The sequence below is a fragment of the Triplophysa dalaica genome, chromosome 15, assembly GCF_015846415.1.
Source record: "Triplophysa dalaica isolate WHDGS20190420 chromosome 15, ASM1584641v1, whole genome shotgun sequence".
Taxonomy (NCBI): Eukaryota; Metazoa; Chordata; class Actinopteri; order Cypriniformes; family Nemacheilidae; genus Triplophysa; species Triplophysa dalaica.
Window position 1 is genome coordinate 6,631,702 of NC_079556.1, and position 27,688 is coordinate 6,659,389.

General features: G+C 38.7%; 3 protein-coding genes across 5 annotated transcripts; 2 read left to right on the forward strand and 1 right to left on the reverse strand.

Annotated features, from left to right (window-relative positions):
- The first annotated feature begins 292 nt into the window (after positions 1 to 292).
- Positions 293 to 5,138, forward strand: si:ch211-195b21.5 (zinc finger protein 318). 2 transcript variants are annotated; one of them, XM_056767799.1, is made up of 8 exons: positions 293 to 623; positions 952 to 1,085; positions 1,572 to 2,106; positions 2,346 to 2,940; positions 3,587 to 3,663; positions 3,780 to 3,879; positions 4,278 to 4,396; positions 4,507 to 5,138. In XM_056767799.1, the coding sequence occupies exons 1-8, from the start codon at positions 402 to 404 to the stop codon at positions 4,867 to 4,869; spliced, it is 2,145 nt and encodes a 714-aa protein (XP_056623777.1). In that variant the 5' UTR covers positions 293 to 401; the 3' UTR covers positions 4,870 to 5,138. The 2 variants fall into 2 exon arrangements, with proteins under 2 accessions (XP_056623777.1, XP_056623778.1); XM_056767800.1 differs by having other exon boundaries at positions 3,783 to 3,879.
- A 1,393-nt stretch (positions 5,139 to 6,531) lies between these two features.
- On the reverse strand, positions 6,532 to 23,485 carry tbc1d12a (TBC1 domain family, member 12a). Of its 2 annotated transcripts, XM_056768172.1 has the most exons (14): positions 22,616 to 23,485; positions 22,015 to 22,537; positions 19,308 to 19,434; positions 15,123 to 15,238; positions 14,356 to 14,438; positions 14,160 to 14,277; positions 13,237 to 13,343; positions 12,971 to 13,051; positions 10,772 to 10,866; positions 10,606 to 10,677; positions 10,132 to 10,260; positions 9,705 to 9,814; positions 8,403 to 8,661; positions 6,532 to 7,973 (listed from the first exon to the last, which is right to left on the reverse strand). In XM_056768172.1, exons 1-14 carry the CDS (start codon positions 23,226 to 23,228, stop codon positions 7,899 to 7,901), a joined length of 2,508 nt encoding a protein of 835 aa, XP_056624150.1. In that variant the 5' UTR covers positions 23,229 to 23,485; the 3' UTR covers positions 6,532 to 7,898. The 2 variants fall into 2 exon arrangements, with proteins under 2 accessions (XP_056624150.1, XP_056624149.1); XM_056768171.1 differs by having other exon boundaries at positions 22,015 to 23,485.
- Positions 23,486 to 25,767: 2,282 nt separating this feature from the next.
- On the forward strand, positions 25,768 to 27,190 carry LOC130437096 (D(1C) dopamine receptor). The gene has a single exon (XM_056768241.1). The coding sequence runs from the start codon at positions 25,868 to 25,870 to the stop codon at positions 27,188 to 27,190; it is 1,323 nt and encodes a 440-aa protein (XP_056624219.1). The 5' UTR covers positions 25,768 to 25,867.
- The last annotated feature ends 498 nt before the right edge of the window (positions 27,191 to 27,688 follow it).

Sequence of the window (27,688 nt, forward strand, 5' to 3'; positions counted from 1 at the left end):
TTATGTTTTATTTTCTCTTTTCATTAATTCATTAAGTGTTTCTTAATGTTATGTTATATTTTTTTTTTATATTATTTTTTTTTAATAATATTTATGTTGTAACATTGTTTGGTTATAACAAAATGTTTAATAAAGCAATAAAAAAATAAAAAAACAAGCCTTTTTAATTCAAAGAACGAATAATAACAAAACATCAATAACACAAGCATCGATGCTTCGGCGTCACAGCTAGCACCACGACTGCGTTGTGCCTCCAGTGCTGCAGGCGGCGCAGTTGTCCTTGCGCAAGCTGTTTGATACATCGATCGAATCTTAGAGTGAGAAAGCGAATGGACAAATGGACAAATAGACAAATAAACTCACGTTTAGAACACATATTGGCCACGAATTGATCCACAAAAATGTATCGAGGCTCGTCGAACCCTGACTATCACCGGGTACCGATTCCCCCTTCGGGATTCGGTCATTCCGTATCAGGTTTTGGACCTCCTCCGTTTTGTCCCCCTTATGGGGGACCTCCGGGCCCTGGATACGGTGCTCCGCCGCCCGGTCCTCCACCGGGACATCTGCAGTCCAGTCCGTATATCGCAGTGAACGACAGATACAGAGAAACATTTTACGAGGTATCTGATTTTACCGATTTATTGCACTGCCTGTTTAGTACTGTCTGATCTCACAAAACAGCCTTTTCAGGTAAATGCTGTAGATTCTATTGCAAACGAATGATTGGTGTTTAATATTTAGGTTGTGAGATATCAATAGAATTTGACTTTTAATCCAAATTTAGACCCCGTCCTGCAGTATGGGATGCTTTATTTAATTTATTTTTGTGCGTTTACATGCTCATATAAGAATTTTGGTCCCACTCTGTTTAATTTTCAAGCTAAAACCTGTAATTTGTCAATTTCTATGTTTGTATTGCTCATTTCTTAATTCATTTTTTTTATGCAGAACCGATCCTTCACAAGCCACAATGCTAACCAGAGTGGATCCACACAAAACACATCATCAAACCAGCCTCAGCTTGGTAACTCTTCACAAAACTGGTCTACCCAGAAGCAGGATGAACAAAACCAAGAAGTCAGGTATGAAGTCTTTAACAAGTGATGAACTGCACATTGAACTGTTACAGCTGCAAATCATTGTCTTCTTATTGTCCATTCCATAACAAGGATTTAAAGGGATTTATTCACCCTAAAATGAAAATTCTGTCATCATTTACTCACCCACAGGTTGTTCCACACCTGTATAAATGTTTTTGTTCTCTGGAACACAAAGGAAGATATTTGGTAGAATGCCAGTAACCAAACAGATCTTATCCCCTATTTACTGCCAAAGAAAGGAAAATACACACTATGCCAGTCAATGGGGGATGAATTCTGTTTAGTTACTAAGGTTCTTACAAATATCTTTGTGTTTAGCAGAAAAAAGAAATTTATACAGGTTTGGAACAATCTTGAGGGTGAGTAAATGATGACAGGATTTTCTGTTGAACTTTTCCCTTGCTGTAAACTGCTGTAAATATTGATTTGAGTATAATGTATAACCTATTGAATAAATGTGTTTTGAAGGAAAAAAGCTGAAGAATTTCTCAGAATCCTGGAGGCGAGTGACCGAACTGAGGCCGCAGTAGATAAAAACATCACAGGGGATCGTTCCTCAGACAAACATGGCCACAGCCGAGCGCGGAGTCGTAGTAGAGGAAAGAGCCGTCCTCGCAGTCGCAGCAGAAGCAGAGAAAGGAGCCGGGCCCGTAGTCGAGCACGCAGCCGGTGTCGTGGGAAAAGTCGGCCTCGCAGCAGATCGCGCAGTGTTAGCCGCAATCGCACCAGGGCCAAGAGTCGCCCAAGGAGTAGGAGCCGTAGTCACAGTCATGGGAGGAGCACAACGCGCTCCAAGAGTCAACCACGTGTGAGTCCCAGCCAGAATAAACCGTCTTACATGGTGACCATAGATAACAATCCCAGCTCAACTGGCACCAGCAGCGGCCTGAATCTCGGCAGCAGTTCCATGCCTGATTTGGTTTATGGCCTGCGACAGATCCTACAAAGTAAAGATATAGAGAAACACCTGCCTATGGTCAAGAATGCCCTTCTTAGAAACCAGGTATGCAGTTCTCTGAGTCAGTTCACCAAAAATATAAATTATTTGTTCACTCACACCTGTATATTACATTTTTCTGTGGAACACAAAATAAGATATTTTGAGAAATGTCTCTTTGATTTTGTGTTTATACAATTGAAGTCAATGGACTCAAAATGATTTACACATTTGATCACTTTCCATCAATTTCCACTCGCATAAATTCCACTAGATATACAATTGTACCCTTTCTTTTCTCACAGAGTGCTGACGATACAAAGGGAATGGTTCTTGGAAGCCAGCCTGCTGTAACAGGTTTCCAGAACCTTCAGCCAGAACCTGAAACTTTTGCTGGACTCAAATACGGCACTCTGCTACCTCACGAGAGAGCAGGAGGAAATAGCAGCAGTTTTCCCAACATCCTATCCTGGAACACCCCCAACCCGCAGCCTGAAAGCAAGCCTGTGATCCACAGTGTTGAAGATGAGGAGAAATTCCTTTATGGAGAGGAAGAGGAGAGAGCCAAACCTCAGGCTGTGACCGTTCCGTTGGCCCAGACTGGATCTGTTAGGTCTCCAGTTTATCATGTCAGTAAAGAACCCCAGACTCACAGTCTACAGGAACCCAAACCGCATACCATGCTTAGCGTGCAGCCTGCCACTTCAGGATCTACGAAAGTCACGCCAGAAGAATGCGAGAATGTAAAAAGTTTGCTTAGGGCCATCGGGCTGAATCCAAGCCCGGCTGATATCTATAAAATGGCTGTTAAACTGAAAGAGAAGAAGGAGGAACAAGGTGTTTCTTCCTCGCTCCCACTGCTCAAACCAGCTCTTGAGGCACTGCAAGCACTCTCCAAAGGTTAGGGTCAGCACGAATGACCATGTTTAATGATATTACGATGGGTAATTTCATAACTCCCGTAATACTTAATAATAAAATTCAGCTTGAATGACATAAAGCAAGTAACAGTGCTTGCAAGAAAGAATACACTTTTTGGCAAAATTATAGTTGTGCATTTTTTGTCGAAGTTTGTTCGTATTTATAAAGGTTTCAATTTCCAAACAAAAATCATAGGATATTTAAAGGGTTAGTTCACCTCAAAATGATAATGCTTTCATTATTTACTCATCCTTGTCAGTTCACGCGTCTATTACTTATGCAGAAAAGATATGTAACCAAACAACATTGGCCCCCCTTGACTTCTGTATATGGACACGTCAGATCCAGTTTTGGAATGACATGCGGGTGAATAATGACAGAATTTTAATTTGTTAATATCATATAAAAAAAATGAAGCTGCATTCAAATGAAATGCAGAGGTGAACGAAAAGGAATGAAAGGGAAATTTTAAATACCATTTCAGCACTAGCAATAGCATTCGTCAGAAAGCTGCTTTTTGTTTGAAGTGGTTTTTTTGCATTACAGCTGGAATAACTTTAAATTAATGTCATACCAAGAAATAACAAAAATCAGTTGTATGTTTTTCCTGAATTCCTGTTTTCAGCATCCAAAAGTGATGACAGTCGGAGTAATCGTTCTGGAAGCAGCCATTCCAACCGGGACCCAAAGCGAGAGGTGAAGGTACAAGGAGTCTTTGTTTAATATCTTGTCTACATCAATAATGTTCATCCCTAATTTCTCTCCATCACATATAATATGCTCCCAAGAGTCTAATGTAAAACCTTTGACTGTTTCAGAAGATTGATGAGAAGGAGCGAGAGAGAAGAGAGAAACAGATTCACAATAAAAGGAAAGAGTATTTGGTGAAGGAACTAGAGGGTCTACTCAAACAGGAAGGTATCTGCAACAAATCTTGCGTATTGGCAACAAGTTTTTCAAAACTTCTTGAATGAATGATTCATTTATATAGTGCTTTATTGTGTATTGCTGCACATCCGAAGCTCTTTGCAATTATTTGAAGGGGGTCTCCTCAACCACCACCAGTGTGCAGCATCCACCTTAAAACTTGTTGAGGCTGTTTTATTGTCCCTCATTAGTTTTAATGAAGTGTTTAAAGATTTATTTTTGAAATATGTTTGGGACCCTGACATTTATATTAAAGGAGGGTTGCATAATGGTGCACCATTTTGAGTTCAAAGGACCACATTATCAGTTCTCTGGTGACTTGAATGTGGTTTTTTGTTGCTGTTGTGAACACTCAACTGTACAAATGATGTCCTTGCATTTGCTTGTAGGCAGTGGGGAATTGATCCCAGTGATGGGTTTCTTCTGCCAGCGCTGTGAGGAGTTCTTTGGGGATCTGAATAATGCAGAGAAACATGTCGCAGATCATAAACTCGACGAGAAAAAACAGGTGACATGCCATTCATATTAGATCACAAGCATGCAAGTTACTGGGCCAGCAGTACACATATCAACTATAAACTTAAATACTTTATTCTGAAAAGTCTCTTCTTTTTGCAGCTGGGGTCACAGGGACAACCCAAGGATGCTAATAGACACGGTGACCAACATCAAACATCATCGCATAGAAAAGAGAGCCCCTCCAATAGGGGTGAAAGGTCGCGGGTTCTCCAGGAACACAGAGAACGCAGTCCCGACAAGAAGCGCATCAGAGACGACAAACAGCCTCAAACTCAACCCGAATCTAAGGGCAAACACAGTAAAGATGAGAGTAAAAACAAACCCAATGACAAACAGGATGATGATGATGCAGAATCAACAAAGAGCCAGAAAAAGAGAAAGAAGAAGGAGAAGAAATTGAAAAAGAAAGAAAAGAAGAAGCTGAAGAAAGAGAAGAAGAAAGGAGAATCTGATTCGCCATAGAGTTGAGTGTTATTCCATCTATGATCTTGATGATTTTCCTCTGGTTAGCCTTGTTTATGATGGTTCTGAAAAGTTCTTGTTTTACATCTTGAGTCACATCAGGTACAGTTAAGTGTTTGTTTCCTTTATGAAGAATCAACTGTTGCAACCTGTTACATTAAATGTAGAACAACAAGAAAACATGTCAAAGCTAAGCCCAGTCATTTCTGTATACAGTTCACTCACACAGTATATTGTGCTTTTGTTTAAGTAAAGAATGTCTTGGTCAACCTTGAGTTTGTCTCATTTGTTCCATTTTCTTATGAACATGTACGGTGTAACAGCAGTGTTTAAAAGGGAATGCTGTATTTAGAAATGTTTTGGTTAGAGATCAGTAAATTTTCCTTTATATTTGTAACATTGATGTTCATAAATTGTACCTTTACACAGGTGCCAAGTTTACATTTACATTTAGCAGACGCTTTTATCCAAAGTGACTTACAGGTGGGGTAGGCAATAGAAGCAATTGGGACAGCATAAGTACAACAAAAGCATAAGTGCAATCAAAAAAAAAGTGGGCTGGTCTCATATAACCCAACACAGTATACAGAACCATTCATTCATTCAAGTTCTGTCTACCTGTAGTTCTGTCTTAGATGTCTTTCAATACAGACATTGCTCATTGCTCTAGAGTCTAGACACATCTGCATTCTTTGTGCCTCTCTTCAGCAGGCTTAAGTCAGTAAAGAGGTCTCCTAAAACATTAGGGATATTGCACCCAAAAATGAAAACGTTGTCATCATTTACTCGCATTCAAGTTGTTCCAAACTGGTACAAATTAATTTGTTTTATATGAAAAATAATGATATTTGGAAAAATGTTAGCAACTGATATTTCTGGCACATCATTGTCTGAAAAAAAATAGGAGTTTAAGTTTAGGAAAACAAACAGTTCTAGGGAACCTTTGACTACCATTTTTAATTTGTGCTACTATGAATGATGTTCCAGAGATATCAGTTGCTAACATTTTTCCAAATATCTTTTTTGTTAAATAAGACAAAGAATACAGTTGTGGAACAACTTGGGGTTAATTTATGACAGAATTTTCCTTTTTGGGTGCAGTATCCCTCTTAAGTTATTGGGATGGTTACCTTAGTTGCCACATCCATAAACTTAAAGGAATAGTTCTCCTTAATATCAGCATTTTTATAATTTACTGGCCCTCATGCCATGTTTAAGCCCCATGTTAGACGATAACTTCAGTGTTTCAATATAAAATACAATAGTGCGAGTTCAACACATAAAAGGAAGTCATTCAACTGTGATTGAATGAGGGTGAATGAATTATGATTTTTTTATATTTGGGTGGACTTTTTTATTTATGAACCATTTAATAGGCACATTTTCATGAATTGCATTATCAAACAAGCACTAAAACTATTACTTAAACTCCTTCCGATGATGATCTTTAATTCATTTGGATATGACAATATCTTCTTCAAAATCCACAAAAAAAAAAACTTGCTAAGTTTACACATTAATGTACTCTTAAAAGGACACGGTAAAGAAAATGTGAATGTCAAATCATTATAAGGAATCCTTCTGTAAGGCACCACTTTTAAATAAAAATCAATTCAGGTGTCACATAATGCATGTATGGCAATAAATTTGAAGTGTGAAAAGGAGGTTGCAACATTTTTTTATTTCACCGAGCGAACAGAGGAATCAATCATTTGGTTAAATATGATGGTAAAGAACCATGAATCAAGTAGCATAAACCACTTGTCCAAAAACAAAGTCATATAAAAATGTATTTGCCAATGGCGCTTTTCAAAAACATGCTGGTCCCATGTTGTTGCACAATCAGATTTTATGCTTAAATGCTTTAAAGTTATTTTAGCAGATGCTGTGTAAGTGTAAAAAAACAAAGAAATAAAAACAGGAAGACAAATCTGGTCTCCAATACTGAGATTTTTCAATGTCTAGCCTTGATCCCTCACACAAGCGATGTACAGTTTCAACCGTCACGTATGTGAAACATGTACAACAGTGAGGGAGATAAAAAATAAACAAATCTTAAATTAAAAACAAAGACTTTAAATAGCAGAAAAAAATCTGGAAAAGGTTAGGTCATTTGGAGTGTTTGAGAAGGTGCAGAATCTGATCTCGTTTGCTGGTTAAGGTAAGTATGTAGTGTTGTCTGAGTGCGATATAGAACATTTTGCAAGCTTTTCATTTAAAACCAAATGGCCGATTTAGAAAAAAAACATAAAATCTCTAATCTCTCGATTTCTAATATTTGATCAGCATCCGTCTATCTATAAGATAAGATCTCAGATCAGCACTTTTGCTTCAACCAATATTTGCTCCAGGTCTGTGTTCAGATTTTTGGGCATACTGTGGCTTTTTAAAGTGGTCACAGGGGTACAGAAATATTGCCACAGGGTCAATGGCTGCCTGACTGCAGCCAAACAGACGTGAGGATTTAAGCAAACAGACCAAGTAATACAAAAGCGAGAGAAATATTTTTCATAACAAACACGCTAACCGTGTGCTAAATGAAAGGCTACTGCAGGTTTAGATTATGTATGTCTGTGTGTGTACCAGATGGCCCGCTGCTGGTTCAGGTTGCAAAATTTCTGCAAGCAGGGAGTGTTTATATCTGTAGCTCTGGCCTCTGTGTTTGTGAAAATGGTTCTGATCAGTTGTTTTCTTACAGTCACAACATTACAAAAGTAACATTGACAAAGTTGGCACATTATACGGTAACCTGACTCACATTTGTGTTATTCTCATGCTCTCAGGCTCATTCATTCACAAACACACGTACAAACGCTTGCAGGCGCAAATGAAGAAACGTCCCTTCCACAGAGGACAGATCCATTATGAGAGTCTTCAGACAGTTCAATGAGTCCATCGAGTCTGAGCCCGAGATGTCCTTTGGAGCTTACAGTTATCCTCAGGCACACGGCAGAGGTCAAAGTGCTGCGTGAACCATCATCTTCTGCGAGCGTTAGAAAGATCACCATCTCTTCTGGGAGAGTCAGATGTTAGCTTCGTAAGGCAGGACTGCTGCTGCTTCTGTCGGTTTCTTTCAGTCCATCTTTCATCAGAGCGGAAAACACCTGCAGGTGACAGAAAAAAGATGATGAGAAACTCCTGCAGGAGGTAAAGCTTGATTAAACAATCCATTTTCTGATTCCTTCAGATTATTTCAATATTCCAGTATTGATATTTTAAATATAAAAAAAATGAAACCATTCCTATTGGTTGACTTATATATTGACCAGTTTCAGTATCAAACAGGCCCTTGACCTCTGAATACCGAACAGTTCAATCACAATTCTAATGACACAATTTGCAATGCTAATATTGTACTTTTTCTACATTATTTTTGTTTTTTGCTGAAATTTAGTAAAGCTGCTTTTCAAAAGTGTAAACTGAACTGAATCAGATTTGCTTGGTATTGAGAAAGACATGTATACAAACAAATTCTAAAAAACTTAGCTTAATATTAGCAAAGATCTGTCTGTGTGTAATTGTGAACATCTCACCTGGTTCCACCGCCGGTTATTACTGACCATCTGTGTGTTTGCTATGCAGGAGAAGAGTGCATGTGCGGGTGTGTTTTCAGGCAGCCGGGAAAGGAATTGTGCACTATGAATAAAATCCATCTGTAGCAGAACATCCTGATACAGTCGTAGAATTCCCAGTCCCGTCCGGAATAACGCCTCCTCACCATCTCGGCAAAACACATCCCAAACACGACAGGCCACATCCAACGGTAACGACTTACTGTACAGAGTGAAGATCCTGAAAGCAGAAAAGAATTAAAAGTCTTGAGAATTTTGCAAACAACCTGTTAAAATGACATTACTTTATATTATTAATACTTAAATGTATCAATAAATAGCATAAGAGAGATATATCTACATTGTTAGTTTTTTCTCTACATTTTTGCCGTCACCCCATTGGAAAAATTTGCATATTAGTCTGTCAACTACCCATGAGCAGAAGCTGGTAACCACTTCGTACTAAACCATCCTACTGGCTTTCAGAAAAGGCTAAATGAAAAAATATGCACAATAATTAAATTTGTAGCTCTCAATCTCTGGTCTACAAGTAGTCCGCTAATCGATTGGTTGAATTAAAAGTAGGGCTGTCAAAAGATTAATCGCAATTAATCGCATCCAAATAAAAGTTTGTGTTAACATTATATGTCTATGTACTGTGCATTTTAATTTTGTATTTATAAATACAAACACATACACATGTATACATATTTAGGAAATATTTACATGCATTTATTTATATTTACCAATAATTGAAATTATCTATAAATGTTTATTAATTTTGAGGTTCTGCTTAAATATGTGCATGGATTTGTGTGATAATAAATACAACATTATTATGCCCAGTACACAGATATATATTATGTAAACACAAACTTTTATTCTGGATGCGATTAATCGCGATTAATCTTTTGATAGCCCTAATTTAAAGTAAACCATTTTTTTTCTAATTAAAATATATTAATTCAGGTTTATTAGCGAAGTGTTCATCACAAAATGCAGTGTAGCAGAATGATGTATAGAAAAACGTCAAATGAGGCTTTAAGAGTTGGGTAGGCCACAATTGCTTAAAAATTCCACCATTTCAGATCATTTGCTAACTGCAGGATTAGATGTGTGGCCTGACAGACCCTAGGGGGGGATAAAGAGCTAGTGCAGTAAAACAATTACTCATTTATATCTGGTCTGCGGTTTCAAAACAAGGAAAATAAATGTACATAGAGAAGAGAAACAAACAAACAAAGCAGAATACAGCAGGAAGAGAGATTTTCACAGCACAATTACCAGTCTATGAGGTAAAAATCAGGGGTCAAGCTGTTGTCTTGAAAGTGCTGGAATAGTCGGGGGAGGTTCTCTTCGAAAAACACTTCAAACACTGCAAAATACTTCAGCATCTTGGGAAAATCAAAATATGACATGAATACTGAGCAAAGCTTAATCTTGAAACGAGTACATAGAACATTATGTAGTCAGTTTGTGTAACATAAGAGGAATGTTATCAGCAAATTTGCCATCACTACGACTTTTAGGAGCTCTTGGCAGAGTTTTTACTCTCAGAATTCTGCCAATGAAATCTCTAAAAGTAGGTCAACAGATGGTTGGAATCAATTCTGAGTGCAAACGCAGAAACACAGTGTAACTTTCCCTCTATTTTGGGTGTTGTATATAGTCTACCACAAAAAGGTTTGATGAAGAGCATGTGTATGCGTACCAGGTCATGGTCCACTCTGAAGAAGGCCATCTGGCATGGTTTATTAAGGAGGTTGGCGAAGGCAATGAAGGCATCAGCCTCCTCCAAATTCAGAATGAGAACAGCAGCAATAAAGGACATGCCCTGAACCTAAAACACATCAATCAAATGACACATAAACACGTGCAATATACAAACCAGGCCTCTTGGGCCAAGGTACCAGAAATGTGAGTTTGACATATAATCTATCCATTGGGCTAGGGCCTAAAGTTTTTCCCAGGCCCTGTGAATTGTAGCATTGGCCCGGATACAAATTCAACCGCACCTTCCCCAGGGACATTGGACAAGTTTGCATATGTTTATGCAGCAGCTCTTTGCCCTGAGCACTAAGCAGAACATGTGACCTGGTTCATGTGAACATCACGCTCTAGGAGCACTGAACAGTAGCTTGTGAATGTGTTTTTATACTGTCGTCATAAACTGTATGCTACTTACATAGCCTACATCAGGTCTATAACAGGTGTATGCCCCCAACACATTGTGCAATATATCATGGTATGGTCCACCCTGATGGAGGAGAGAGGAAGAAATATGTCATGATGTGAGACAAAAATGAGGCTTAATGCCTTGAAATAAAGTATGGAGAAACACCTGTTCCTACCTTCTGGAATATGTAGAGATAGGGGAAAGTTCTGGATATATCAAGTTTGATTAAATCCAGACTAGACTCTCTGTCAGCCAGCGACACGCCACAATCTAATCCATTAGATGAAGTCATTAGTCACAGCAAATAGGACAAATCATCAAAGTTCAGCTTTTGTGACACAATTCAGGAAGGCGGTCATGGAAATCACGTACTGGGTTCAACACACTGACAGTGGGAACATTCTAGTAAAACGTTTGCATTATGTTAAAATGGACGGTATTTACTTACTAACACATGTTCCTGGCCTGTGGTTAGTGATTCACGTTATACCAGTTTTTAAACCTTCTGAATATTTAATTAAAATGTAACTTCCTCTAAAACATGCACACTTTTCATAAACACTGTTAACCAATAAAGGATTCAGCTTCACTTGTCACTATCTAATCAATTCCCAAAGGATAAAATCAAAACCCACCCGAGATCTAACCTGCTATTCTATTTCAGGAAAAAGTCAATATCACATTACGGAAGAAAAATGGGTTGTGAGCATTAAAGCTGCAATCTGTAACTTTTTGGTTAAAAATAAACAAAAGTAAACTTTTGACTTTTGAGGAAATACATCTGAACTGTTTCCTACTAACTGATCTACAACTTTTAGCATATAATTAGGGAGGGGCATTTAAAGCAAAAATAATATTCGATATTCGCTGGGAATTCTTTGAAAATTCTTTGAAATGCAGAAATTCCACCGCATGCATCCATATAGGCTGCATGCACGCATGCATACGATGCTTCTTTTATAAAGAAGGATGCCAGTGTGATTATAGGACACAGCATAAAAACAAAAAGGCATGTTATATATATATATATATGTTATATGTCATTAGACATTTTATGTTGTCAATGTAAAAGTAATGTTATTAAAACAAAAACAGTAACGTTATTAATGTTTCAATGGATATTAGTGAATAGACACATTATTATATTTATTTTTGATAAAACATTTTCATTTACGGAGTGTCTATATACACTGAGCATAAATAGCCCGCCCATGGCAGCAACGCATTTTAAACTAACTGAAAATGACAGATTTTTCTTTGGATTAAGTAGAAATAGTTACTAGAAATAATAGTCTACAGATAACGTTACTATTTGCACCTCTGTCTTGTTGTGCATTAAACATTATGGCATAATTAGTGTAAATCGCTATATCTATAAAAATTATTACATTTATTTAAAAACAACTTTTTGAGATATTAGCCCTACGCCCCAACCTTACCCTAAACCTAAACTTCATGAATAAAAAATAATTTTAAGTCTTAAGTCCATTTTCTTGAAAACAAATGCCTTCATGATCTGTAATGTGATAGAAAATGGGTGTCTTCAGCGAGAGTTGGATTAGAACCCCGGTCTCCATTTTCTTTGAAATGGCATCGTTCTTACACTTTCTCTATTCCAATCACATATTGGTGGGCGGACCTAGTGCAAATACTTTCTGCTTTTATTTATTTATTTTTGGCACTGTTTCAGTTTTCTTTGGCTCAACACAGAGATGGCTTCCCGCAGCTATGCCTATGATTAGCAATCTTCGCATGGCAGAGTTTGCACTGCACTTCATTTTCATTTATTTTATAAAGGACGCCACACAGAACTCATATTTAACATCGTCCCAAGTTACCGTATATGCCACGGAAGTCTACAGTGTGTGAAAACTATGTAATGTTAGCAAGTGTGTGACTTCTTCAGTTGTCTGTTGATAGCTTAAAGCTGCGTTATTAGCAACGCCACCCTCAAAATCGAAAAACACTGGGAATTGTTGTTTTATTTTACTTCAAACGGACAAACTATTCAATGTTCTATAATTAAATCAACTAATCGACTATTCTAAAATCGGGACTCATCCCTACTTATAATAATGATATTTAAAGGAACAGTTCACCCAAATAATGGTCCCCATTGACTTTCCATAGAAGGACATTTTTTTACTATGGCCATGGGGACCAATTTGGATGATCTATTTTATTAAATTGATCCATCAGGTACGTTTTAACGGAAGACTTTAACACACAGGTAGATACATAAACTAACCCGAAATTTGGTTTCAAAAGGAGATGATGATATACACACAAAAGTTACGGACTGCACCTTTAAATAATTATTTATTTTAACTTATAGACAGAAAAGAGCCACAACTATAGTGTAAATGCAACAAACCTTCATTTTCATTGACAGAACTTGTCTCGCTAAAGCTCCGCCATCTCTCTTTGGCTCTAGACAGGAAGATCTCGTATAGTTCTGCGACAAAACACAACAACGAGCTCAACTGCTGTGACCAAAACAACAGCTCCTTCCTCGTCAACATTATAAATCTGGACACAGTCTGGGATTATTGTCGGTATTGACTGCCAGACATGTTATGCAGACCATCAGCTAAAAGGTCATCAGACTGAACAACTGTAAGGTGCGGTTGCCATGGTTACCTGGGGTTATGTTGAGCTCGTTGCCGATGGCGAGGCTCCAGACCTTTCCACGGACGCTGGGCGGGACGCCCTGCCACCAGAGTTCACGCACACGCCGGGTGTTATGCCTGCGTTCATGACAACAAAATGGATCAATATTCATTTGCAGATCATATTCAGACCTAAACAACTGCTGTTTTGCTTTTAAATGATTTTATCTGCATTTAGGAGAATTATGTTATTGATGCAGTTTTAATAAGCATATATAATTTGATTTCTCCGGTGAGCTGTGTGTTTTTTAACCTGCAATCCATAACTTTTTTGTTAAAAAAATCAATCATTGAGTAAGTACATAAAAAATAAGTATTCAAGACTGGCTCCCTATCTTCAAGTACGTTTCCGCGATAAATAACAGAAACGTTTTTCTTAGTATTTTTTAAAAGTTTCACGTACACACGGAATACAGCGTTATCAAAACGATCTGCATTTACATGTACCTGGAAAACAAATAAAAATGCTATACTATGCATGCCAGGCCAGCCGATGGCAATGTTGCGCTGTAAAGAAACACTATGTGCCTGCGCCATTTAAGTTCATGTTTGTGTGTTTAAAGCATGGAGGCTGCCATCAATCAAGAATCTGCCAAAATCAAGAATTTACCCTGAGACGAAAACTGAGACCTATTTTCAAAAGTTTGCATTTTCAGTTTCCCCAAAACTCCATTGACGTGTAAATGAACAGCCAAAACGCATAAAATGTTTTCAGTTTTAAGTTGAAAACGGTATTATGTAAACAATACTACGAATTCACAAGAAATGTCAGATAAGTATATAACATAAACTGCAATTTATATTTCTAACATAGATGGCGATATAAAGGCAAAAGTTACGGAGTGCACCTTTAAGTAAATATTTGAAAGAAATATAGTACTAAAGGACACTAACATGCTTTCCCAGTTGGGCAGGACCTCAGTGTTCCAGATCACCATAGAGTTGGCGATATTCTCTTCCTGGCGGTATCTCTCCTTCATCTGACGTTTTTTCTTCTGTGCGTCTTTCAACTCTAAGTGAATCAGAATTAGCAGAATTAGTGGGTTTCAGTGAATAAACACTTTTGATATAACATGTGAGTGTGTCCTACCTCTTCTCTTAGCCCCTGCAACCATCTCACTGTATTCCTGTCTGTGTCTCTGAGATTCCTCTTCTGATTTTGCAGGCAGGTTCCTAAACGACACAGGAAATATATTTTTCCGGAGGGTTTAAAGAAAGGGCACCCCTGCAGAGTATGTTTTATTTGCGAAGTTAAATGATATCTTTGAAACTCAAATACGCTCACTAAAAGATTTGCACAATCTTTGACTGCGTGAAAGGCAAATATTCACACAAGTAAAAAGTTGACCTAATCCCAAAGGCAGATAAGCCTCACTAGTACAACACTAGTTGTTTTTGGGCCTTAAATTGAGACTTTATGGTCATCCTTGCTATCCCACTATAGAAACAGGTGTATGGGGAAAACAAACTTAATAAAGACCTAGACCTCTAAAATATCTCATTTTCTTTAGATAAAAAAATCTCATTAAGGCATGAACATGCTGTCAAACTCAAGACGGCTGATCCTTGAAGTAACATAATAACTGTCCTTTACACTATGACTCTGTAAATATGTCATCAACCTCTGATTAAAAATAAAACAAAACCCTTTATAATAATTAACATTAAAACAACATTTGTATAAACAAGAGCAAAACCTGCTCCTCAGGTCTATACGGCCACATTTTGTTTGCAGACACAGTGAACTAAGTCAAATATTTGATCAAAGGGAAGCATGGATTCACAGCACCTTTTATAACTCCCCAACAGTACGTGACAACAGTGCATTATGGGAAATGAAGTTCACAAGTGACTTACGCAGGTCTGTCCTCCAGGATGAGTGCAGTGGTGGACAAAGGCTCAAACTCCAGATTCTTTCGTCTCATTGGCGGAGGGGGCAGTCCTACAGTGGGTCCCACCCTGGACTCATATTCCTAAAAAACACAAAAGGAGAGTAGCAATTATGGGATTACAGCAGCTCCAGCATATCAACATCCTTAAAGCATCACATGTATAATTAGGAGATAGGAAAGGAATAAATCTGTCATGAGATTCCCACATTTCTTTGAGTGAGTGAACTAAATGTTATGCCAAGAAACCCTTCTAAATTTAAAGGCCTAAAGCATGTGCATAAATAATGCTGTGTGTGTGTGTTGACATCACTCTCTGACGCAATCACAAATAGACAATTGTTGACTAACACGTCTCCATTATGAAGTCAACCAGATAAATGTAATCTAGGTAAAGGCAGAGACCGAAAACACACTGATGTTACCACATACGTGTGATTTAACCTTCAAGACATTTTAAATCGACAAATGAATTTACCATCCTCCCTCTAAACCACAGCTGAAGCTTCCAGTACAGATGAGTCACATGCAGGCTCACATGATCAGAAACTCCAGACAAGAAACAGAGAGTGAAGTCTGATTTCATCAGAATGACTGAGAATTAGATATTAGTGTGAAAATTCAACAGTGGAACAGACTTAGGTTGGCCATGTTTGTGGGTCATTTACACTACTAAAGTATTTAATCATCCTAAAGTTGTTTCAAATCTGTATGAAACATTTCTTAGATTTGATGCGGTTTTAAAAAGTCGTTCGCCGTCACACTGTACGAAATATGATCCCATGTCACACCCTTTGCTTAAACGTGTGAGAAACCAATGGTGCTATCCAGACGTTATTTTGTTACAGAAAGCAGGCGAGAGGTTCAATCTTTATTTTGTTTACTTAATTCCGAGTCACTTTCACATCCTGAATATACAGTTCAAATGCATATTGCATACTCTTATTGCTTTTGGCAGAAAGAACAGGTCATTTTTTTCCGGAAATTATTATTTCACAATAAATACTCTTTAGTGCAGTGGGAGCGTTTTGGATGATGTGAGACAAAGCAAAAGGGGGAGAGCTTTGCAAAGGGTCAATCGACTACCATAGTAAGAAAATATGCTTTATAAATTTCTTTGTTATATTGAACACAAAATTAGTTATTTTAAAAATGTAGGAAAGCAAATAGTTCTGGGGCACTTTTGACAACCATTGTAATTTTTCCTACTATGGTCTATGACCGAATTTTTATTTTGGGGTGAACTGTCCCTTTGAAGAAATGCTTTAGGTTCAATGCAAACTAAGCTCAGCGAAAGCATAATGCAAATTATGTAGCCTAGTCCCTTTTCGTTCTCATTTGTGCATCTTGAGAAATACTGATACAACTTTGTGAAAACTATAACTACATAAGGCTGGTATGTAATTCTAGTCTCATGTTAACACGTTTAACTTGGCTATACACTTAAAACCCTGTCTATTGCCTGGCTATTTTAATGTCAATGTAGCTTCGTTTGGTTTTAAGACCTACTTATATTTTTAACAAACAACAAATATCAGGTTCATTGTTTACATTTTTATGATAAGATAGAAGCGTCAGTGTGAATGTGAACTGGAGGTCTCCTCAGAGGAATACAGAGAGACACCTGCAGCATCTATGGGGTGAATCTCAAACCAGAACAGAAGGGCTGAAATCAAAACAAGCTCAGTCATCGTCTCTTTATCAAAGGGAAAGACTGAAGACAGCTGCAGACACACACTCACACACAGCCCACGCTTAAGCACACACACTTCTCCCCTGGCTGACACACAAAATGACGCACAGTTTCCAACATCTCAATCGCACTATACTTTCTCTTCACTTTAATATTTGTTCATCTCTGCAGAAGAAAAGGAGCAAAAGAGGAAGTATTTGTTGACCCTTTCTTCTGCAGAAATGAAGTTATGAACTTTGTTGGTGTTTCTAGCCTTGAAAATAGAAAATGTTCATCTATGATCAGGGGCGGACTAAGACAAAAAAGCGGACCTGGATTTCTTTACCAGGAGCAGCCCACAACACCAGGCTGTCAACATAATACACCAGCTTATTGATGCACAAATCATTCTATAACGCAACAATTTATAAACAAATGTTTTTAAGGAACTTTAAAGACAAACAAACATAAACTCAAAAAACCTCAAAAAATTATGGGAAAATATAGAACAGTTCCAATTGGGGAGAGGACTTATATTTCCCAGCATGCTTTGTGTATAACTGCATTTTGAGAGTTATTTACTTAAATAAGTGTTATTTTATGCATTTTTCAGTAAAAATAAACAGTTGTTAGTGTTTAATGTCCATTTATTTTTTTAAGGTTTTGAAGAGTTTGTCAAATTTTTGATAATTCAATTTCGTGGAAATTGTTTAAATTCTTTAATTTAATGAAGTTCGTTCAACATCTTTTTTTGGAGTGTCCATCAGAATTACATAAAAGCCAGTCTGCATGTCAGTGTAATGTATTGGAACTTGTCAGTGTAATGTATTGGAACTGTTTGTAAATTACACTTTTTTTCATCAAAAGATTCAAGTTTTACCCTGTTTAAAGTCTAAGGGTGATGACTTTCTACTTATTAATAATTTCCAAGAGACAAGAGAACTAAATGAATACTGCCAAAAAGGTGTGACTAGACTATGCTAATTTTTTTGTTTTTGTTTAATTATATCAAATATAAAGTCCAAAATCAACATACAACTCTAAACAAAAGTGAGTATTTAGAATAATAAACCGAGCAGATAGGAGAGAAACATTTTCGCTTTGGGCTTGATAACTTAGTAGCTTCAATAAGCATTATAAAACTGTACATTAAATAGAAATTTGACCAAAAATAGTAATTTCATTCCCTGTGACAATAGTTCTGCAATCTATTGCAATCTATTGAATTAAGCCCTCCATTAAATTTACACAGTCTTATTTTATGGCTTTAATGGTATAAACAAGCCATTCTCAATCCTGGTCTCTGTGACCCCCGGGACCCGGCTCTGCATATTTTGAGTCTCTCGCTGTTTAAAACAGCTGATTTAAATCACCAGCTCATTATAACAGCGCTTCATGAACGAACTGTGTAACGATTTACATGGTCCCTAGACAGTGTTCACTGCTCTCTACTAAATGCACACAGGAAATCAGCTGAAGCTTGACAACACGGATATGCGCCACACGACTGCCTGCAGCATCTCCACGCACAGACAAAACATTCTACAGAAACATCAAGTGTTATTTAGCCGTAATCATGACATTTATATATGTCTTGTGCACTTTAATGCCTTTTGAATCGTACACACGCTCATTTCGAACTGGAATCATGGCAGATTATCCTATGATTCGTATACTGTCGCATTGAACAATCCTCTGAAACATACCAAATATGCAGAGCGGGTGGGTCGCGAGAACCAGCATTAAGAACCGCTGCTTTAAACGGTATTCTGTCGGTTATGTTTTTAGGCATGTTAAGTCGAATGCACGTTAAACATCTTACAATGTGACCAATAGGGATGCTCATTTCAGTTAATTTTCCAAACTGAGAACCGATACCAGTTATCCGAACATTTACCGTTAACTGAAAAGATTTAAATATTAAATTGGAGTGAAGTAAAAATACTGCGTGCCTGCGTCTCATTTCGAAGACCTTGAAACACTGCTTGAAACACTGCTACATTTGACGAGTGTCTGTGACACGTAAAAAATACTAAACAAGATTTCATAGATTTGTTTTAACAAGCAAACAGCAGCATAACGTATAGATCAAGAACTGCACCTCCATTATTATCACATTTTCACAGACTTGAAATCACAACTAGGACAAGCACAAAAAAAAATGATATTATTTCTTTATATCCTTTCAGTGGGCCGGCCCACATTGAGCAGCAGCCCACCAGGAGAAAACTCCCGGTGCTCCAGACGGCCAGTCCGCCACTGTCTGTGACTGTAAAGCATGTCATTATTTATGCATCATCATGTCAGTTTCAACCACAAGGTTTAACGACATGTATGAAATCTACATTTTGACAAAACGTTTAAAACATTCTTGTACATTTCACCTGTTGCGTTCCACTGGCACACAAAAAGCACACTGTAAAATGACATTATAAAACAGGATTTGGGGGTATAGTATCCCTCTAAAGTATCCTTTCTTACCTGCTGGATCATTTTTGAGTCTTTGGGAGGGTTGTCCCGCAGCGGGATCTTTCCAAACAATTTCCATCCTGGAACACTCTGGGACGTTGTGGCCCCTGACTCTTTGGGCTTCCAGGAAAACAAACTCCTGAAAAGAAGCAGAATAAAAATAAACACATCGGACAAGAGCTCTCAAGTTAAAGTAATAGTTCACCCAAAAAAGAAAATTCGGGCATCATTTACTCACCCTCTTGACATTTCAAACCTTTATGACTTAGAAGACGTTTTAAAGAAAGTTGGTAACCGAACAACACCGGCCCCCATTCACTTCTATTGTTTGGACACATAACCGATGCAAGTGAATGGGAGCCAGTTATCAACATTCTTCAAAATATATTATTTGGTATTTGCGAAGAAAACAAGTCATACAAGTTTGAAATGACAAGAGGGTTGAGTAAATGCTGACTGAATCTTTATTTTTGGGTGAACTATCAGTGTCAATGGTCTGTGATATAAAGCTGCTAAAAAATGATAAACTTTAAACTCATTAAGTTCAGACTAGAACTATAGGGAATTAAGATATTGGATGGCTTGGCCGTGCAGGCCTTAAAGATTTAATGAGCTTAAATCAGGGGATTTCAGTGTGCTTATGTTCAAAACACAGCACCAGATAAACTCTGGAGTCACATGTGACCTTTAAATCAAACACAGATAATGATAAAACCTCCGCTGTGTAGCCGAGTTCCCTGAATCTCTGCTCATGCTTTCTGATGGGAACTTCAATCTAATGCGCTCTTAATTACATAATAATGGCAGCGAGCCGAATCAATCCTGTCCTAAGAAAAATGACAGAATTATAGGAGACAAGAGACAAAGAAAGCGTGAGAGAAGATAAGGAACATGGTACAGCTGAGGAAAGGAGAAGTGTGTTCTTGTAAAACAAGGAACTGAAGACATGGTGAAGGCAAACACATTCAGAAACTGAGACAAACACGCCCTCAGAGCAGCAGAACACCATGAAGCCTAATAAAAGCTGACTTTAAAATTCCTCAGTTTGTCTGTGCGCGTGTGTGTATTTTTCCATGCTAACAGCAAAATCTATGAAGTTCTTTTGTGGACACTAAAGCTCTTGACAAAGACTCCAGCTGAACTGTGGTATTAGGACTGCACGATATTGAAGATAAAATATCAGATATGATAATGCGATAAAGTTTGTAAAACTACTAAAAATTATACTAAAATATATATTAAAACTAGGAATTATACAAGCAGCATAAATCTTTTACATTTTTTAGTGATAAAATTAGGGAAGCTTGACGATTCGTCATGACTAGTCATTCACAAAACAAACATTTTTGTTTACACAATATATATGTGTATGTACTGTGTATAATAATTATGTATAAATAAACCCGAGCACACATGCATGTGTATATTTAGGAAAAAATATATTTACATATGAAATATTTATATTATATTATATTATGTTCATCAAACAAATTTACATACAACAATATTTCTTAAATATACAAAGGCATGTGTGTGTGTATTTATATTTAAAAAACATAATTATTATACACAGAAAATACAGACATATAATGTAAACAAAAACGTTTACTTTGCAAATATTTAGTTCTGACGAATAGTAATGCAGTACTTGATAAAAAGCATTGCATTGATGTGCAATTCATCAAGCAGAAACTTAGACTGTACATTACCTTTAAGTATTAAAATCATACATTTTTGCAAACAATTGTGATTTTCACTCCACTAACACGTACACATTACCGGTCAAAGGTTTTTGGACATCTCCGTGAAATGTTTCTCGTAATTTAAAAAAGTATTTGATCTTGAGGTGTATGCTTAAATGCCTGAAATTAATTTAGAAGACAAATACTAAACTGGATGACTGAATAAGGAAAAAAGAACAGCCAATAAGAGCAAATAATAGGGAACTCGCATAAGCTTTTTAGTTACATCATAATTCCCATACTTTCTTTAGTTTTATTTTAGTTTTCAATAAACTAGTGTAGTTCACACAAAGTTTAATTTGATAAATAAATAATAAACAACACAAAATGATTACAGGGCTATTAAATAGATCCAATAAACAATTGCGAAGTCTACCGCTAACTTGTTACAGTTACATTAGATCTACTTCTGTTGCATCTCAGATCTGTCATGCGTCCCTTTTTTGCACACTACATAAAGCAGTCACAGAAGAGTGACTGTCAAAGCACCTGTCATTCCCGGTAACTCATTTCCTCATCGTAGTAAGAGTGGGATTTCTCTGACATAATAAAAAGCTTTCCACACACGTTGCTAAACCTCTTCTACATAGAAAAAACAGCACCGCTGATAGAACTTCAGAAACGATTACCTCTAATGGATTTAACCGTCGGGAATTGTATCTGTTTTAATGGAGACTACAATGGTCTCTGTGGGTAGCGTTTAGGGTCATTGTTGATAAGGTTCAAAACACACTACATAAAAGAAATTGAATTGGTTTTAATAGTAAACAACTATCCTAATGGTTCGTAATTAGAATTCTAGAGTAAGAGTTTTCAGCAGGGTAAGCACAATACGAAAATGAAAAACACTTTTAAGGAAGCGGAATGCTGGTAATGTTTGTGGTCATTTGGGTAAGTAGACTGTAACAGCTCTCCATACAATTATCAGGTTCACTGGCAACAGCGAAGATACTTGTTGGTATGTAACCTCCATCTACCTGGTGAGGAACTCGGCGATGCCGTGTCTCTTTGTGTCAACCGTCAGGTCAGATGAGGCCTCCTGGTTTGTGCTGTCTGGGAGCTTGTCTGGAGCGCTCTGTCGACGACCACCTTCAAATGTATTTACGGAGCATTCATCCGCCACACCCTCTGCACCAAAATATCCATCATCCCCGGGACTCAGAGGAGTGGCATCACAGCTGAGGGAAACCGTGTGACCCGGGTTAGTTCGGAGACTCTGGGGTCGAAGTGGAGGGCCACCTTCACTAAATTCTTCATCTGGGCTGGGCTCAGCTTCGGTGTAATCACTTGTGTTCTCCACAAGGGGAGACAAGGACAGCTTGGCACTGATATCCGACAGGGTGTCAGCAAGGTCCGGGTCACAGCTCGCTGCATCCGAGCGCCGGGTGTCTTCCCAGCTCTCCGCGCTGGCACGACCCATTCCTTCACATGACCTCCTGGAGGGGAGGACACAGTCACTTTGATGAACAAAGACATGGCTCACTGGAGCAGGAAGGCCACCTAGAGATCGAAAGGGGACTTGAGACAGGGTGTTATAACTGTTTACAATTAAAAACCCCCCATTTCCCACTTTCACACCTGTGTCTTGTAAAGATTGCATAGCATGTCCATAATCCATGCGGTTTATATGAGTATTATCCACATCTCCATAGATCGCATCTCCATTAGGCATCGTCATATCTGGTGAATCCCTACCCACGAATGGCACTTGAGACTTTGGCCTCAGCTGTGAATTTAAATAACCTCCGTCGGGTTTATGCGCACTCTCGCATCCAAGCTCAGACGTCCCAGTAATCCTATCCGAGTCTGACATTCCGGTTGCGCGCACAGCTGCTTTCGGGCCGGACCGGCTTCCCCCTCCTTCTTCTACATCTGGATAAACCAAATCAACATCCTGCTGTTCGGGAAATCCATTGATTATTTCATCCCTGCATCCCACCACCGGAAACACAGAATCCGGATTGAAATCAAGCAAAACGCGGCTCTCTTTCGGTGCATTGCGCACTGACGAGTGTCCAGCGTCTCGATCCTTTAAAACCGAAGTGTAAACAGAACCCTCCTCGGCGGCCCATCCGGACCGCGCATTGTCACGGTCAGAATCACAGACGCGAATTTTGCACCTCTCCCGGTTGTCGTTGACATCGGTGGACGGTGCGAGACCCAACCCATCAGCATCCTCCACTCCTTCCATCTCAATGGAGGTGTCGGTGGTACAGAACCGTAGATGAAACCCTGCTCCTGCTGCGCCCCGGTTCGGCTGGGCTGTCTGCAAGACAAGATCTCATCTTATATACTCCCCTCGTAAAAGTGCGGTGCGTACATGACATCGCCCCCTCCCCGAAGCCACTAGCGTTGAGGATGGAGAATAAATCCACAAGTCGGTATTGCTTATGCACATATTGATCCGCGTCCAGCGCAGTCGCTGTTAGAGGCCATTTTGAATGTGGTGTCGGCGTGTCTCTCCCAGCAAAAGACTGTAAATGGGATTACCAGGAGTTAAAGCGACACCCGCCGGCCATTTGGAAGAACTGCAAGGCGCTCCGCATTTAAAATGCAAAGCTACAGTAATCACCACATGTAACAGTTAGAATGACCACTAGAGAGAGCCAAGACAGAGGACTGTGTGATGAGAAAAAAAGATCTTCAGTGGCATCCTCGACATTTCTATATAAATCAGTTTCTCAAGGGTTTCAAGATTCGGAACCGAATTAAACATCCCATTAATGCATTTAGTGATTCTTTTGGTCCTATCCTTATTCTGGGATATTTGGAAGCATCCTTTACAGCTCCTCTTACAGCATTTACTTTTCAAGTGGGGTCTTATACAGACACTGACCAAGTTGAAACCTGCTTAGCAGTAAACAGATGCCAGGCATATACTGTCCACAGTCAATAAAACATATCCAGAGTATAACATAAAGCCCAGATATTTATTTATATGGATATTCTTTGCCATTGCACTTTTGTTATTTAACATAACTCTCCCAATGTCTGAGCACAGAAAAAAAGTAAATTGTTTTTCAGTTTAAAAACGATTTGTTTTAACTTAGAATTTAAAAAACTTTAGTTCATTAAACTTAAAAATATAAGTTTACACAACAATTATACATCACATTCATGCAATAACGTTTATGTTTATTTTGAATGTTTACGAAAATATTTAACCGAGTCACTTAATTGTTTAGGTTGAAACAACAAGACAATTTTTAAAGTGTTGAAATCAGATCTAGATGAACACGGGTCTTCCTGGTACAAACTTTTTTTTTCTGAGCAGACTTACTGCTGTAACATTGCAGTATCCATTGCATGTTTGTCTTTTAAATAAAAATAAACTCAAATCCAAAATCAAAAGCTTTAAACAAAATAGGCTATAAACAAACTGATATAATGGTGTATTCAGACTTGTTTTAGATATATTCATGGCCGGACTTTAGTTGTTTTCGGGGCCCCCGTACTTTTTAAAATTGTGGGTTTGTTAACATTAATAAAATATATTCTCCAATGACTAACAATGACACTTGTTCTGTTCTTGTTCTGTCGATGTGCGCGCGCATTGCCTGCCTCTAAAACCCTTCTATCAAACGTCCTTTGAAGTCCTGCTTGCAAATGTCTTCTGGTCAATCTGCTTGTTTTATTATCCAACTCGGGTCCAATATAAAAAGACAAAACTAACGCTACTGTTATTAGTGTTAAATAATATATATGTATATATATATATAAATATATCAGGCCGGTGTCATTTCCCTTCACCATAGTAGGAAAAAATTGCGATCTCTAACAAAGACTGACGTTTGCACATGCACTAGCAGACCTCCGTTACACTTCGATCGATCCGCATGCAAGTAAAGTTAACGCAATTGTTACTGTTTATTCCTAAAAGACAAATCTTATGAATACACCTTGCACAGGGCGACCGACCAATCACAGCAGCCTGAGAAGCGGAAGTTCGCTGATATGGTATGGGTGGGACATCTTCACCAAGTGGGGAACCAATCAGGACAGACCTGTTCAGCTTTACCAATGAGAGCGTTTTGGAACGAGGGACTTTATATAGACCTGAAGAAATCCAGTCGTTTTGAGAGAAGAGGGACAGAAGTGAACAATAGACTTGGAATATGTAAAATATAAAGCGTTTTTGGAATTAGAAACATGATCATCCATAGTTAATCACCCCAAAAACATAATCAAAGCCTTTGAGACAGCTAAAGACTGTGTCCTTTAAATTTAGGTCTTTGTCCCGTTTTACTTTGGAGTGTAAAAAGTGGCAATTTAGTCTGAATTATTCATAAATTGTTGTTGTTGTTCAATGAATTGAGGAAAATGTGTATTCTTTGTATTTGTTCATTTGTGCATATTTATCGTTTACGATATGTTAGCTAAATTTCTTTAAAGTGACTGTAATGAATAAATGCGAATGGGTTGAAGACTTGATGAAATGACATCCAGTACACAAAAGCATCATGACCAAGAAGGTTGATTGGTTGCTGGAGTCATTCGCAGGGAATGAATGCTGGTATGGATCATACAGTCTCAGCGTTGTGGACATAAACCAATCACAAAGCAAGAACTTTTCGAGCGACAAGCTCTGGCGCACGAATGTGGCGCATTTTACGCGCTCAGCAGCGGGAACGGATGCAGACTTGCCAAAATGGGAAAGAGCAGTATATCGACCAACTCTGGTCACTAGGAGAAGGAATCGACAGAAACCTCGTGGACACTGTCCTAAACAAGGCAACCGATGAAGCGCTTTGGTGAGGACAGATGGAGATATTGACGGATAAAGAAGCTGACGGGTTTAGAAATGTCAAGTGTTGAGCAACGTTCCTAAAGATGGAGAACGATACAAACCACACACAAGACCGTACGCACAAAACGCAGGAGAGTGAGGAGGGAGACGGACAGAACAGTGCGCGCGCTCTACTTGGGTTCGTACTCTTTCTTCTGATCGTCTCCACGCTCCTTGGGAACACGTTGGTGTGCGCCGCCGTGGTCAAATTCAGGCACCTGCGTTCCAAAGTGACCAACTTTTTCGTAATTTCTCTGGCAGTGTCTGACCTCTTCGTGGCGGTCCTGGTGATGCCGTGGGAGGCGATTTCCGCGGTGACGGGCACGTGGCTCTTCGGCCGGTTTTGCGGCATCTGGATCGCCTTTGACATCATGTGCTCCACCGCATCTATTCTAAACCTGTGCATCATCAGCCTGGATCGCTACTGGGCCATCGCGAGCCCTTTCCGCTACGAGCGCAAAATGACCCACCGAGTGGCTTTCATGATGATCGGGGTGGCATGGACCCTGTCCATCCTCATCTCCTTTATCCCAGTTCAGCTCAACTGGCACATGGCAAACGACGAGGAGGAGGGCGCCGCGGGCAACGGCACCAACTATACCGACAACTGCAAAGCCAATCTGAACAGGACTTACGCCATCTCCTCTTCCCTGATAAGTTTCTACATTCCCGTTATCATCATGATAGCCACTTACACGAGGATATTTCGTATTGCGCAAACACAGATCCGCAGGATCTCCTCTTTGGAGAGGGCAGTGGAGCACGCGCAAAACCACCACCAGTCCAACGACTGCTCCCACGAGAACTCTCTCAAAACCACATTTAAGAAAGAGACTAAGGTTTTAAAAACACTCTCCATCATCATGGGGGTCTTTGTGTTTTGCTGGCTGCCGTTTTTCGTGATTAACTGCATGGTACCCTTCTGTCAGTGCGTAAGTGACACCACGTTTACCATCTTTGTTTGGTTCGGATGGGCAAATTCCTCCCTAAATCCCGTCATTTACGCATTTAACGCAGACTTCAGGAAAGCATTCTCGTCTATTTTGGGCTGCAATAAAATGTTCCCTAGCACTGCAGTTGAGACGGTGAATTTCAGCAATGAACTGGTTTCCTATCACCACGACACGACGCTCCAGAAGGAAGCGCAGCCGCTGGCCGTGCAACTGCCGCACGCCGTCTCCAACACTCGAGAGGAGCAATGCCTCCCGTTTGATAAGGATTCGATGTCGCGGAACCATAAAAACCTGCTGTTGCCCAACATTGCGCAGCTCGAGTGCGACGGGGAGATTTCCCTGGATACGATCACACCGTTTACCACTGGACTCATGGAGTGCGAAGGACTCCCTGGTCAGATCATTAATGAATGAAACTGTTAAAAAGCGTTGCATTTGTTCAAAATGTAATTAATGCTGGTGGAATAATGATTATTGATTACTAAGCAGAGTTTTAGATCTCTATTTATTGATCTTAAAAACCCTTCTTACTTTTAGTTGACATGTCCAGGTTAAGTATCCATGGTCCCACAGCATAGCCATAAAAGTGCATGAAAAGCTTTTGGATTTTTTATCTGTACTTTTTGATCACTTGTCAGCTTGGAACATAGAGAATCATTTGCATAGTAGACGCATAAGGTCTATTTTCATCAATTTTGAAGGTTAACATTTACATGAATGTATAAAGGAGAATGTAATTGTAACTGGTTAACATGCTCATTTACATTTGCAGCATTTTCAATTGTGTAATTGTCATTGTTTTGCAATGTATGACGATTGCAAAATAATGTAATACATGGTCAGTCTGGAAAATGTTGTTTTACAGTAGTTAAAGATAAAGTATCTCACACCACTGGGCGGATAAATTTCCCA